Consider the following 15222-nt stretch of genomic DNA (forward strand, 5'->3'; position numbering starts at 1 on the left):
CTATTTCCTGATGCCTTACGCGATTCTTGAGGCGAGTTTATAAGCAGTTTATAATATAGCGAGTCCGTTCAACATGCTCGAGATTTAATTATCGATAACCACCCATAACTGTGCGGGCTTATCGGATCAACACCAGCAGCAATAACATCCACTATGTTTTTTTAATCTGAGGCATAGGAAAGCGTTCCAACATACTAGGCATGCTCTTAAAATTCTACACACTGAATCATTTCATTTGTTCTGTCTTGAAGCATGCTCGAGCATTCCCGCATTTCTACACAAGTGCGGCCTGAAACATTTATCTTCATTTTGCCGCATTTAGCAGGGGAAAAAAACACTAGAGAAAACAGTCCGAAAGTGGAGTGAAAGTCCCACCACTGCGACCTGACGTCATCTAGGGGACTCACATGCGCGTCACTCGCGAAGCAGACGACGCGCGCGCACGGACGCGTTTCCCGTCACCGCCGTCACGAAAACGCGAGGGCGCTGCGGTCGGTGCAGTGCGGCGAAGCTATTTCAAAGATGGGGGAGTGCTAGTGAGGAAGGCGCCGTGCGTGCGCCAGTTTTTCGGTGTGTGTATTGTGTTTTAGGCCGTTTTATGTTTAGCTTAGGTTTCTTTGCGCTCGGAGATGTGTCTTCTTTTTTCTTCGCCAGGGGCGTAGCCGTTTATTGTTCTAGGTATAGGCACGTAGGGCCGTACGTAGGTTAGCATGTAGCGTGATCGCGACAGTCGCTGGCCGAGATCAGCAGAGGCGCCCGCGCAGCCCTTCGACGGCGAACGCGTTGAGTGGACATGGCACTGAGTCGCAAAAAACAGCGGATGAAGCAGCCAGACTACATGGAGAACGGCGACAGCAGCTACAAGACGAGGACGTTCGTCTTCGAGTCGCACAAGGAGTCGCTCACTGTCAAGATCATCGAGGTAAAGTGGGCGGCGCGTTTGTTATCGCGATGTGATATCAGTCCAGCAGTTGATAGGGCGCGCTGCGCGCGAAAAAGGAACGCCGCGAAAGACAGTTTCGGTTTCAGACATCTTGATTGTGCAACCGGTTGCCTTAATTTGATTTGAGCGACCGTTGGGTAGATTAGGCGCGTGTAAGCACTGTACGAAGTAAAAAGAAAGGGAGAAAAAAGTCCAGCAGCGGTTTTCCCCCCCCTTTTTTTTTTACTGGTGTCACGCGGCCACTTTCAATTGTGATCGAGCCCGATCCGGATCGAAATTCTCGACTGCGATTGGCTTCCTCCCAGAGCTTGCACAAGGGAGCCAATCGCGACCGAGAAATTCGATCCCAGTCGGGTTTGATCGCGATTGAAAGTGCGCCGTGCCGTGTGACGCTGGTATTAGATTGTTCTTTTGAGATTACTCTTACTTTTGCCTCACAACAAGATATGTAGACTCCTCGTCGACCGATTTTTATAGCGATCGGTGTAAGCTTGCGTTGTCGATCGCGTGTGCTATGCTTGTCCGAAAGAAAAATTCCGCGCGATACTCGTAAGAGAGGCCAAAGTGCTCTGCTACGTGATCGGCGGCTTGCTGGGCTTGCTTTCATGCGACATATGTCATGATATCAGCGTCGTGCGCAGGCTACCGATGTTTTGTAGTTACGCCAACAAACTTTATACTATCAGCATTTGTACGTGTAATGAGAGTTTTTTGGCGGAAGCCTTAAGTTTCATTTTGAATTCCATTTTGCAACCCCCTTTGGCTCGTGTGAAGGATGTTAACAACACAGCTGGAGCATTGATTTACAGTTGAAGATTTGGTTCTGACGTACAGTGTTAGACGGGAGCGGCAAGATTTGTCATTAAAGGCCCTCTTTTGATCTAGAGTGGAAAGTGTATGCATCTACCCTCCAGGCAACTTGCATTTATATGGGCTCAAATTATAGCATACTAGTGACTTCTCAGTCTAGCCGGCGAGGTATATTGTGTGGTATGGGAAAATTCATCGCATTGATGCGGTAGAAATGTCCCGGTCCCCTCCTAATGACCTGGGCAAAGTTTGTATAGAGATAAGATAGAGCAGGAAGCATTATAGCTGTTTACAAGAGTCTTTCATGTCAGGTTTTACACACACACATTCATTATTATGAGGCTGAAATAATAACTTTAGCTTGTCTGTAAACACGTTGCCCTTTGCCGAATACTGGGTTACTAGAGACGTAGATATGAGTAACGGGCAATTGGTGGCACAGATATTATAATGCCTATAGCACAGAGCATACATAGAGTTAATATATTAACCAGAGAGAGCACAGACTTATTATTGTTGTAATCAACCATATTCTACTTAGCCGTTGTTATAAAGTGTTCACGGGGACGTAATTGTTAACATGCAGCCTTGAAAATTTTTCCTTCATTAAGAACACACATGTACATGAAACCGTGCCCAACACATTGTGGTTGGACAAAGCATCACGAGATGTCGCTACCAGTGTCATTGCTGCTGTCCACATCTCCGGTAATACCAAATTCGTAAAGAGTAATATATTTACGGACAAGGTAAAACTGTTTAATAAAGTAAAAACATTGTGAATGCATGCCTTTAGTAATTAAAATATGTAGTATGCATGTTCATTATCTTCCACTCTTAAAGACACCAAATTAGTATTTTGCCATTGATTATTGCTGAGATGTGACACAGACACCCGTGTGTCAACCGAAAGCACCAAATTAGTCACTTTTTTCTGAGAAAGTTGAATAAGTGTTCCAGCAATATCGGCTTTATTGCCATTTAAGTTTTTCCTTACTGGGCCTATATAAATCATTCAATTTCATCTACAATATTTCAACACATTGTTAAACATGTCTGTTGGAATACTTATACTCGCAACGCCATGCACCGTCTGAAATAATGACTGAACTTCAACTATTGCGCTGATTTGACCATTTTTGGCAGATTGGGGAGTCTGGAAAGATGAAACTTGAACTGGGAGGTATGGCCGATAACACTTCCTCAATAAAACGACTCAAGATCTGCGCTCAGGTCCACTCGGCAATACAGTTTTTAAATGACAGCAGCAGTGAAGGTGCATAAGGTTCTCTTGGGTTTTCTAATTTGGTGATCTGAAGTCTAGGCTGTACTAACAATGTCTCAAAAAATGATAGATGCTCATGAATGCATGTTATACTGATAATTCCATTTGACTAATATCAAGTGCAACATTATTTTTCCCACCATAGGTTGCTTTTATCCATCAGTGTTTCGACAGCGTATGTACAAATTATTACGAGCTATCTTTCTTTTCGTTTGGGGTTGTCACTCTCACGAGAGCACGCATTCGATTTCAGAACGATCTTCGACCGAAACTTGACTAGCACGCTGATCTCTTGCATCTTGAACACCGCCTGTACAAGTGCCCTTTTTCATTACTGTACAATATTGCGCAACACTCCACATTAATGTACAGCACTGTACAGGAGCTGAACAAAGCACTTGAAGGCTCCAGCGCCAATTGAACATGCACTAGACCAACTTGCTTGCCCAGAAAAGCTGATCAAATGCAGTATACAAGGATGAAGAGGCTTCTGCATGCTCCATGACCTGACAACCATTGCTTCACGAGCCTAAAGATCGGAGTAAACAACGAACCAGGTGCTTGCTGCAATGAGCAAAAAAAAAAAAAAAAATGCTCCCTATACAATAGTAACTTACTCGTTCTCACATTTGTGAAAGTAATGCTCTGTCACATTGCATGGGCATCTCTATGGTTTCTATTGACGCCACCAAATCTGCACAGTAGTAATTTGTTTTGTGTGGTCCAACTTGCAAAAGTAGGGAGCTACGAGTCAGGCGACTATTTGGTATATTTCAAAGTTTCTTGTTGCTCTTAGTAATTATACTAAAAATAGCTAATTATTACTTTCATTCAGGTTCCTTGAGGTGCTTTTTTGAAGTTTCACATAAAAGTTGTGAAAAACTGCCTCAGCATTCATTACTGCCTTACATCCATTCAATACACCACTGATCAGGCTATAATTCTATGTATCACGGTATACATTGTGACTACTACGTCTTGAAATAAAATGTTAAAACATAAACGGAACGAACTTGAACACATTTCTAGCCGTAACAAAACAGTTAAGTGCTCCCCTCAACATTGAACCATAACCGTACCGATGGCAAAGCTAGAGGAACCTCTGCTGAATATTAATGCGAATTCCACAATCCATTTCCCTTGTTTTCTTGGGCAATTAAAGGACAAGATGTAGTCATGCTTGTACATGATGTAAGCAGTAATTTAAGAAAGGTCAGCCTGAAGATCATGTTTAACATTAGCTGCAATCAGTGTTGGAGCACTAATTAGGCTCATGTCCTGTATTAAGTTTGATCCATACCGCACATACATTACAACTGTTACTTGTCCTGGGGACATATTCTTGGTTGATCACTTTCATGCAAACATTTGCATAACAAAACATTGAACACAACACTCCATTGGAGTCATGGGCATCCTGCTCAAAGGCTTGTCCAATAAATCTGATATATCAAAAACTAATACTGAAACTGATATCTCCAAGATCGGTCGAAAGTGATCAATGATAGTGAAAGTGATACCAGCACTGAACCTCATATCCCGGAATGTGATTGTTGATAGCAACAGGGATACTGGCATTGAAATAGATATCCACAAAAGTGATTGATGATAGCAAAAGTGATATATTGGCACGGACATAAGTATCCCAGAAAGTGATTGATAATAGCAAGAGTGATACCGGCACTGACATAGATATCCCCGAAAGTGTTTGATGACAGTGAAAAGTGAAAACTGGTACTGAAACTGATATCCCCAAAAGTTATGGACCAAGAATATTCCTTTGTTCCTGCAGCTTGTAGTGAAGACCAGGTCTCAAAACGCATGCATCCTGTCACTCTTGGTTGCAGATGCTGGACCCAAGTTACGGCATGTATGTCTGGCCCTGCAGTCCCGTTTTGGCCCAGTACCTCTGGTTCAACCGGGAGCACATCAAGGGCAAACGCATTCTCGAGGTGAGTGCGATCTGGCTCACTTCACTCGCTGGTGACTTGCTGCAAGTCATATTGCTTGAAGTGACACTAAAGAGTTGAGCTGTCAAAGTAAGTTAAGCTTCTGCAATAGCACAACAGCCATTCTTACTTCGAGAGGCTTTCTGGATCGCCAAGTCAGAAGAAAACGCAAAAATTAAAGATGGGTGGTGACACTGGGCCCGAAGTTCCCGCATAAGCTTGTCGTGACGTCACAGATTCGTGATATCACAGCTTGTCGTGACATCACAGCTTGTCGTGACGTCACAGCATCTGCTTCGTCAATAGTTAATAAGCAAATAAGGACCACATCACATTTTAACGGAGCCAAAGGCTCAACCTTGCAAGTTCGTAAAATTTTTCCTACCACAATGCAGCCTAGTTGTGAGAAAATAATTTATTCATGACGTCACACTGACCTACTAATCACTGAACTTACGGCACAAAACTCAAGCAGGGTAGGCTTGGTTTTCACTTACTGCAGTGATAACAATTAATGAACTGTTTTCTAACAACAGAATGAAAATAAGGTTTTGAAAAAGATGCTATATCAGTTTAAGCTTGACGTAGTGTTACCCTCTAGTGTCCTCATTCCAGCTAAGCATATACAACAATCCTGACCCACTCATACAATTTCCATTGGCTGTGCAATTAAACAAGCAAAACATTTAGAGCTATGCATACGATTTGGCATTGCTGTTTTAGCGGAATACAGGGATGAAAATGTTGGCAGCAATTCCGATGGTAAAATCTGGAGGTGTGTTCATACTAGACTCTGCTGGAGTGTCCTTTCATTTGTGCAAGCCTTCTTGCCAGGGAACAGTAGAGTGTTTGGAAGGTTGCTTTGCCGTGAAAAGTTTTGTGTGCAGATAACTGCACACAGCCACATTATGCAAGAAGAGGCCCGTATGGTTTGGCTAGGCAGTTGTTCTTCACCAATTACTAAGGTAACGCCGACCATAGCAAAATTTACAAAAGCAATTTATTGGTGACTCGAGTGCCAGGCACCATGTTGACACCTACCTAGCTGGTGACTTGACATGTTGTACTACAGCCAATTATGAGTTGCTCCTGCAAAAATGACTGATTAGTGTTGCATTTAGATCTGAAGAAAAATTAATAGAATGGGATAACCAGCACCATTTTTGTGGTCACAGTTGTGCACTGTCACCACCTTTATGTATGTTACTGTGATACGAGTGTTCAACAACCATTGAGAAAAATTATGGTCGATATTAAGATTGGTGTTACGTTCAGGTAGTAAACGTTTCGGGCCTGTCAGAGCGGGGAAGTCTGGTTTGATTAGAATCTCGTTCTAGTTTTTTTTTTTTTTTTAATCTGAATCTATATGGAGAATTGAATTTCACACAGAAAAGGCGTGGCAGACAATTCGGTTCACCCCTTTAGGTGGATGATGCTCATTGATCACGCATTGTGAAACAGGTGCCTGCAGAATTCCTTGAACATTTGGAGGTCTGCAGACCACAGTTTAGACAACACTGTCCTCAACATATTTTGGTAGGTTGTCGTTTTAGACATGCTATGTGCCTGTTGCTTTGCACCCATTGTTTTGCGCTTGATGTAGAAGCGCAAAGACGATGTTCTTGGCTTGGCTCATTCACGGACAGGATAGTGGCCGTGGAAGTAACCAAACTGGCACAGAGCCTTGACCTTGTTTGCTTGAATTGTGGGTCTTGGCTACACGGCTCGGGCCGTGCCGTTATCGACGCTTCCTGTCGTGTTTGTCGCAAGATAACCCGACTGAATCCCTGCCAATGACCCGTCATTGTTCATTGTCTGGCTGCAGTCATCTTTGTTTATTATTGTAGGTGGCTCACTCATCTGGCATGTTGCAAGTTGTTTGTGGTGCACTTTGCTGCTGCAGCTGTACCGTACCTTTAGCCGTATAACCTTCCCTGTCAGTTAATATAAGCTTTAGGTACAAAGTAGAAGTTTGAGTTAAATGCAAATTTTGGCCTGTGGTGCAGCTTCACGGCAATGTAGAACGCCATTGCCGTGAAACCCGCCTCCTAACCTTGTACCTTAGCACCTCGAATTTCGATGCAGGTTATAGGCGCAACGATGCAGTAGTTTTTATGCAGCGAATATGTAGAATGGGCAGGCAGTTATCAGCTGCTGTTTGGTGACGAACCTAGTTTTTACACTAAAATACATAGTTCCGGCATTAGGTATGTCTGTTTGGTAAAGCTAGCTTGATTATTAGCATTGCTTTTTTTCTTACGAAACAGCTGGCAATGGCAAAAATTTTCACAAACCGATAAAGGTGGAATGCAAAAATGCTCGAGTACTTGTATTTGACTCCTTTTGCTATTATTTTTATATGCCTTACGGCAATTCCACCGAACACAAATAAATAAATAAACAAACAAATAAATAAATACATAAATAAATAAATTTTATGTGCTTTGAAGAACACCAGGCAATCTGAATTAATCTAGAGGCCTCCTAGTTGTCACTTTTTTTTTTTTTTGTTCAGCCCAGTCAATAAACCAATAGCACAATCAGTCAACATGTTGGCATTATGTTGACAGCCGATCATTGTTTTAGTTTACTGCAACACTTTCTGGACACAAAAGACAACACAAAGAGGGATGAGGACAGATGACTTGTTTTGTCAACTAGCCACTATTAGCTACTGTTGTTTCACAGCTGTAGTACTGAAAGTTGGGCGAGATGATGCTAGAACAGCACGAAAAGACGCAACGTTAAGAAGCGCAAGACGAGACTGTGCTGGCTATTAACTAAATTTTATTAGAGAGAGGAGATATATATATAGGGCAATACCCAACTCGGTGGCGATAAACAAATGCACAAAGCAAAAGTGAAAAACAGACAAACCACCACAGCTTTCAAGGCTATGACACATCTGGAAACAATATTTCTTTTTTTGACTAGGTTTTACTTGGCTGGCTGACACAGGACTCTGCTTCTCTGTCGACGTGATACGTCTCGATTATTATTTCCCCCGTGTTTTGATTGCAACGCCTGCACAGTACGACTGTCTCGTCGCGTGCCCTTCCTTACGTTCCAACTTTTCGCACTGTTCCGAGGGTGTCTCAGTGCATTGCCATCTGGTGGAAAATACAACATGAATGTTTTATCAACTAGCCTGTACCGTATGCTTGATACCGCACCACTGACCGTTGCGTTGTGTTTCAGATCGGTGCCGGCACCGGCCTGCCGGGGATCCTGGCGGCTCTTCTGGGAGCCCGAGTGACCCTGTCGGACAGCTCGCCACTGGGCCTCAAGAACTGCCAACGCAATGTGGAGGCCAACGGGCTGACCGCCAACGAGGTGCCCGTGGTCTCCATCTCCTGGGGACTGTTCAACCCGGCCCTCTTCCAACTCGGGCCCATTGACATCATCCTGGGGTCGGACTGTTTTTACGACCCCAAAGGTATCGGCTTAGCAGAGCTGTCTTGGTTTACAAACTTGTAGCACGCGAAAACAGCACAGAGGGTGACGTGCACGTACAGTCAGCCGCACGAGTTTACAGACTACGGGGTCATAGGTAAAGCTGAATAGCCCCACAGCCTCTGAATGCAGCCTGGCATTTGGATTTTCTGTTTATACTAGTAAGTCGAAGCCACTTATAGCAATATTCGAGTGCCACGAAACAGGCGACGGAATAAAAAAATGACGCACGATACATTAGAAAGTAGAAGTATTACTATACATGTTTTCTTGGCACAAAGTACAGAGTGTGAAGCAAGAGAAAAGGAAAAAAGAGAGATGCAGAGAAGCACCAACTAGTACCAACTGTTTAATAGTAGACCCAGATAGAAAACAAAAGAAAATTTTCATGCATAACTTGCTCGAACCAGGGACCATACTGCGAGGGAATTGTTGGAAGCTTTTTGTATCAGAAAGAAAGAGTCGGCTTGCGCTAGTGGCACATCTATCACATTTGTTTTCTTTTGCAGTGTCTGTTTTCAAAAGGCAGCTTTTGTGATGCCGTGTTTCTACGTCACACCTTCTCTGAGCTGCGCATGTCTGGAAGCCTTCTTCATTTTGTACTGGGTCGGCTATTGGACAGTTAATAGTTGGCACTTCTTTGTGTCTTTTTTGTTCCCTGGCTTCGTGCTCTATAATTTGCATTGAAAACAGCATGTATAATAAGCCTAACCACCAACTTGCCGTAGGACAACTTCTTTTGGAAGTACTATAAGTAGGAAGAGTGCAGTAACGAGAACAATGTTAGTAGCCGATATTTTAGTAGAAATTGAGATAAAGAACTGCAATGGGCCAGGCCATGTAAAATGTAGAACAGCTAACTGGTGGCCTAAGAGGATGGGTGCCAAGGAATGGAGAAATGAAATTAAGATGGCAGAGGCTTGGGTGAAGTGAGAAGGCTTTTAAAGAGATTCGTTGTTTGTGGTGGATTAACTTCATCGAGGACAGGTAGTGTAACTATAGATCGCTGGCAGCAGAAACCTTCATTCTGCAGTGGACCTTATGCATGCTAATGATTTGATATTCAGTGTTGGGCAGTTCAAGCCTGTGATAAATCAATGATTGATATGTGCTCCTGAGGAAACTTAAAACCCATATGAGTCAACTGTATATTAACACCATGAGCACACCGAACCTTCTGGTATCTGCAACATGGGATGTTGGTGTGTATAGACCTAGAATTTCTCCACTGTTGTGGCCTATTTGTTTTGACAGCTCTGATTCTCTTTATTTTTTTCTACATGCGCAAGCAAGGTATACTTAGCCTTTGTACTGATTCGTGGGATTGTTTGTCTGAAGCCTCTTATGTGTCATATGTGCCTCAATATGTGTAATCGTACAAAAATCAACTTGCAAGAGCAAGTTATGCTCAGTGTTTGCACTGGTCCATGTCATCTCCTCTGAAGTTCTTCATGTGCCATATGTTTAATAACACATGCACAATAAGAAAAGCGAAAAAGGATAAAAAGGTGAAAGAGGACAAGGGTGTGCACCGAAATCTCAGAGGCAGTGGTTGTCATTCACTGAGTGAATGTTAGATGGTGCCACACTACCATACCACAGAAGAGTTGGAGGGCTTTCCAAGGCACTTAAGGCCAAACTGCACGTACGTGTGCCGGCGAGCGTTCAGTAGGTACCTAATGTGGCAGTTTTTCGTTTTATTTCATTTATTATTGCCCTGAGGGCTTAGCAGCATTACAGAGGGGAGCAGGCACGGGTGAAATGCAAAAACAAGGTAGAGCAATACAATCGCAACCAACTAAGCATGCATACAGTGGAATCTTGTTGATACGATTTTGCTTAAGACGTTTTTCAGGATAATACGTTTTCTTCTTACATACTACTTTTTCTTATGTACGAATATTTTCGGATAATACAATTTCCGGATGATACGTTTTTGTTTTCCAGTTCCCGTGAAGATCGTAACGAGATTGCACTGTACAAAGTACAGAAATAGCTGAGCTAGGAACCCACGTAGTACAATGTAAGAACAAGACCGTACGTTACTCACAATTAAAAAAAATGCATATTTCAAAAATGGGAGGAGTCAGTTATAAGAACAATCTTTCGAGGGAGGTGATTTCAATCAATACGTGCCTTTAGTGATTGGCAGTTGATGCCCAAGGGCACGTACATTAGTTGCACTGCGTGCAAGCAACATGTGAACTTGCTATTGCAGGTTCCCTTAGTCACAGTTGTATGCAATATGACTTTAGTAGATACTTTTTTTCAATCTTTTGACCTGCACTTTGTTGCAGACTTTGAGAACATCATTGTCACCGTGTCCTACCTGCTGCACCAGAACCCTCACGGGCGCTTCTGGTGCGCTTACCAGATTCGAAGGTGAGCACCCGTGAGCTCAACAACTGCTCTCTTGTGAGAGCTAACGCTAATTGCTACTACAGGCCATGTAATTTGACTCTAAGTGGGTGTTTTATGATGTGTTCCACAGCAACGATTAAGGAGGCGACTTTGACTCCTGGCTTTGTATAAGATGACTTATGCTGAGTTAACTCATCAAAATTGTCCAATATGTGACTGTAAGGACAAGAAAGAGTGCTGACTTCAGCAGAATTTGATTGCATTTGTCAGTCATTTTATATATATACTATAAATAAAATAGCGCATAAAACACAACACATGTCTTACTTAGTCCTTGCTGTACTAATTTGCTGTTTTGGTCATGTACGTACAAAGGCCAGTCAAACATTAATGGCATTGTGTTGAAGTCAGCATTGTGATGTCATTCTCTTCTCTGCATGCATTATGGACTGTTCCATTTCATTTCACTTCCAGATGTGTACAAACTACTTACGTATCAAAAGTATGGATAACGGGGCAAACTGGCACAGTTGCGTTCTTGAAAACTGAGCAGGTGAAGTGAAGGATTTGCGTACCTTCGAAGCACAACATTTCGCATAAATGACTACCTATCACGGTGATCGTTGCTTTTTCCTTTGTTCACATTTGATCAGTTGATGTACGTAGGAGGGGTAGCTAGCATATACGAGGGGAAGTCAAAAAGTAAAGGGACTTTTGAGAAAAGGTGCATTTATTCGAATGATAGAGAACTGAAACATACATTATTTTTCTACATAACCTCCCTGCACTTAAACACACTTTGCCTAACGTTTCACAAGTTTTTTGATTCTGTCAGAAAACGTTTTTTGGTTGCGCCTGTAACCAATTTTGCACCGCATCAATGACTTCTGCATCGGTTGCAAATCTTCTTCCCCTGAGCGCTTCCTGCAATGGTCCAAACATATGAAACTCGCTTGGAGCCAGGTCTGGACTCTATTGCGGGTGTTCCAGCAATTCAAATCCTAACTCCTTTATTGTTTCGGCTGTCCGTTTGGCAGAATGTGGCAGGGTGTTATCTTGCTGCAGGATGACACCTTTTCGCATTTTTTAATGACGTTTGGATCTGATTGCGGGTTTCAGTTTAGTTCGCAACACATCACTATAGTTCTCACTGTTCACAGTTTCGCCTCTTGGGGTGAAATGAACGTCTACCACACCTTCCATGTCCCAGAATAGTGTTACCATAATCTTACCATCTGATGGTTGACGTTCAAATTTCTTAACTTCTGGTGATGATGAGTGTTTCCAAACCATGCTCGCAGCCTTAATTTCCGGTTCGTGATGATGTATCCGAGTTTCATCTACAGTAACAATTTGCTGTAAAAATCCATCTCCCTCGCGACGATAACGGGCCAAATGTTTACGATAGATGTCCAATCTTTGTGCCTTATGCTGCGCTGACAATTCTTTTGGGACCCGCCTTACACACACTTTCCGAAAATTTAGCCTGTCGTGTAAGATGGAATACACTGAACCATGACTGATATGTAAAGTATTGGCGATTTTTCCACTGTGATTCATCTGTTTTCCATCACCATACCCTGAACGACTTTCAAATTGTCCTCAGTCGTTGACATCAATGGCCTGCCCGATCTTTCCTCGTCACATAAAGAAGTTCTTCCCTGTTTGAAACGCTCTATTCATTCGTAGATCTTGCTTCGCGATAAACAACTGTCACCATACTGCGCTTGCATTCGACGAATAATTTCCGCAGCTTTAACACCTTCTGGGAACAGAAAGCGAATCACTGCCCTCATTTCCTCCTTGGTGCAGATCAACAATGGAGCTGCCATGCTTAACGGTCTGCTACACTCTAACGACTAACGCGGGAATAAGAGTGACGCGTTCCATAGAAGTGTTGCAGATGATACTAATTCAGCGCTGGATACTAGCAGTGTTACCAAACCCTAGTGCGAGAAATTGCAAAAGTCCCTTTACTTTTTGACTTCCCCTCGCATATTTTGTGTGTTTCATTTCAATAAATTCAGTTGCGAGTCTGCACCCGGCTTTGTCAAATTTATTTTCTTTGTTCTGTCTTCACCTGCACAGTTTTCAAGAATGCAACTTATGAATGCTTTAGTTGATCCAAGCTACCTTGTTGCCTTTTACCAAGAAGTCAATGATTCATTTAGTGCACATATTTTTTTAGTAGTAACCCTAGAAACACCATAATTAGATGAATTGCTGCGAATCCACCGCAGCAGGCAGCACAAAACAGACGGGAACACGAGGGACAGACAAAGACGTGCGCTTGTGTCGTCTGCTTCTGTGTTTCCATCTGTTTTGTGCTTCCCGCAGCCGTTAACCTTACCATTTTGTTATTGAGCCGCTTGAAACTTTTGGTCTTCATGGCATCTTGCATTCACAAGCTGGCCACTATGTTCCTCGTCTCGTTTTTAAGCCCTTTGGAGGCAAGATAGTGGCATTGTCCTGTAGAGACATGTGCTAGGAAGCAAACCCAAATTTCTCTCTGCCTTACTTCCAGTGCGGACTACTCAATGGAAGGCCTGCTCCGGCAGTGGAATTTGGTCTGCGTCCAAGTTCCGCTCGAGAACTTTGAGGCAGACTCGCCCAACCTCGCCGGCTCGGGCCTTCCAGGCTCGCACACCATCGAGATGCTCGTGATGAGTGTCAACACAACTGTGGAGCCGGCTGCCACGGACAAGGCGAAGACGTGAACAAGTGGACCCGCGGTGCATCGCGTTCGCTGGCAGCTGGGAAAAACGACCGCGTCGGTGGCAACGTGCTGTTGTCGTCATCGTTGTGCATCGAATACAACCCAGTCGTTGTTGTGCTGTTTCGTTCCCACTTTCCCCGCTTCCTGAAGAACGAGCCTCGAAGAGGCTCAGTCTTCGTAAAGGCTTTACACCCTCACCTGGACATCCGGACATCTGGGTGCCACATTCCAGACGTCAAGATGTGCAGACGACGTGCCACGTTCCAGATGTCTGAATGCCATTTGCGTGAGGTGGACGAGCAGACGACTTCTTGTGATGGCATGAAAGGTTGCTTCGATTTCCTGTGAAATCGCCATGCTGTCTTGGCACCTCAAGGAGGCTTGGCCTTCGAGGTTTTATATCGCACCTGAATATCCGGGTGTCTGGATGCCATTGACGTCTGGACATGCAGACTTGTTCCTGTCACGGTGAGAAAGTGTTGCTCTGATTTCCTGTGAACTGGCCAAGCTGTCTCTGTGCAGTACCGTTTTCTGATTACTGAACGTGCAAGGTCGACAGAATGAATGAGAGTCTCGCTTAAGTCAGCCTTGGGGCCCAGATGATGAAAGACCCTATGGAATCAAAGCCAGCTAATCTGTACCACTTTAGGTCGGTGTTCATATTCCTTATGTCAACTCGCGAAGTTGTCATTCTTCGGTGATGTACAGTATTTGCAGACATATGAATTTTGAACAGGGCAATTGAAACACAAACGCGAAATGATGTCAGATTTCCTTGCTGGTTTTCATAAATAGGTGTATTATAAGATTTCCCTGCAAACAATGTATGGTGTGTCAAAGTGAAAAATCAACTGTGCTAGTATGTCACGCACCTTAAGCGAAATTTCCGGAGACCTGGAATTTTCTTATTCAAGATTCATTTGTCCATTTTTCCATGGTAGTGCTATAGAAACATATACCGTGTGCGGTAGAAACATATATAATTGGTATGTATATATATATATATATATATATATATATATACTGCTGCAAACTGTGTTTTGGCGACACTCGGAACATTGAAATGTTCGTTACTCTAGACCTAAGTGTCACTAGGCAATTTGAAATTGAGTACATTCTGGCCAGTGCACAGGCAAACTAGAGGCTTCATGGAGTCATTGCAACCGTTTCTGACGTGAACGTTCAGACTCATCCCTGTTTATTAATGTAACTCCATTTCATCACGCTTCATTTTTATGCTTTCTGTGACATTGCACGTTGAACCCGCATTGTTACGAAGCCCCGCCTCGGCATGCGTTGCCACACTTTTCTTCTATATGACTTTGTGAGCGTGTTTCACACAACTACACCACATTGCCTCTACATTGTAACAAAGCTCTTTCTTGTCTTTTCTTCAGCTTGTTACACACTTTTGATGCCACAGTTTCGGAGCACATCTCAACCTTGCTAATTTGGCATTGGAGCTTGGTATTGTGCCGTATTGTATGGCATGCCATATTACACACCACTATTTCTTGACATTCTGTACCGGGTATTTTTGCGTGCAAAAGAAGTATTGCCTGCACGTTGTCAAGCGAGTAATGATCATTGCATACAACTGTGAAATCTACTGCTTCTGATATCTATTGTACGTCTTCTATTGCCCACTTAGCTGTGTCTGTGACGTCAACGCAGCTTGGAACGGTTAAAGTAATCAACTTGCTCA

At 43.3% G+C, this 15222-nt stretch overlaps 1 protein-coding gene across 2 annotated transcripts; it reads left to right on the top strand.

Annotated features, from left to right (window-relative positions):
- Positions 1-523: 523 nt before the first annotated feature.
- On the top strand, positions 524-14909 carry LOC119453099 (histone-arginine methyltransferase METTL23). Of its 2 annotated transcripts, none has more exons than XM_037715097.2 (5): positions 524-922; positions 4886-4990; positions 8186-8423; positions 10738-10822; positions 13326-14909. In XM_037715097.2, the coding sequence occupies exons 1-5, from the start codon at positions 794-796 to the stop codon at positions 13516-13518; spliced, it is 750 nt and encodes a 249-aa protein (XP_037571025.1). In that variant the 5' UTR covers positions 524-793; the 3' UTR covers positions 13519-14909. The 2 variants fall into 2 exon arrangements, with proteins under 2 accessions (XP_037571025.1, XP_049523498.1); XM_049667541.1 differs by lacking the exon at positions 13326-14909 and adding an exon at positions 12614-12839.
- Positions 14910-15222: the final 313 nt, after the last annotated feature.

The sequence above is a fragment of the Dermacentor silvarum genome, chromosome 5, assembly GCF_013339745.2.
Source record: "Dermacentor silvarum isolate Dsil-2018 chromosome 5, BIME_Dsil_1.4, whole genome shotgun sequence".
NCBI lineage: Eukaryota > Metazoa > Arthropoda > Arachnida > Ixodida > Ixodidae > Dermacentor > Dermacentor silvarum.

What these genes read in the sequence shown, in the direction of transcription:
- LOC119453099 (XM_037715097.2), top strand. Translation starts at nt 794, where the DNA reads ATGGCACTGAGTCGCAAAAAACAGCGGATGAAGCAGCCAGACTACATG. An exon ending in CTGTTTTTACGACCCCAAAG is followed by an intron (nt 8,424 to 10,737) that starts GTATCGGCTTAG and finishes ACTTTGTTGCAG; the next exon opens with ACTTTGAGAACATCATTGTC. An exon ending in TGCGCTTACCAGATTCGAAG is followed by an intron (nt 10,823 to 13,325) that starts GTGAGCACCCGT and finishes CCTTACTTCCAG; the next exon opens with TGCGGACTACTCAATGGAAG.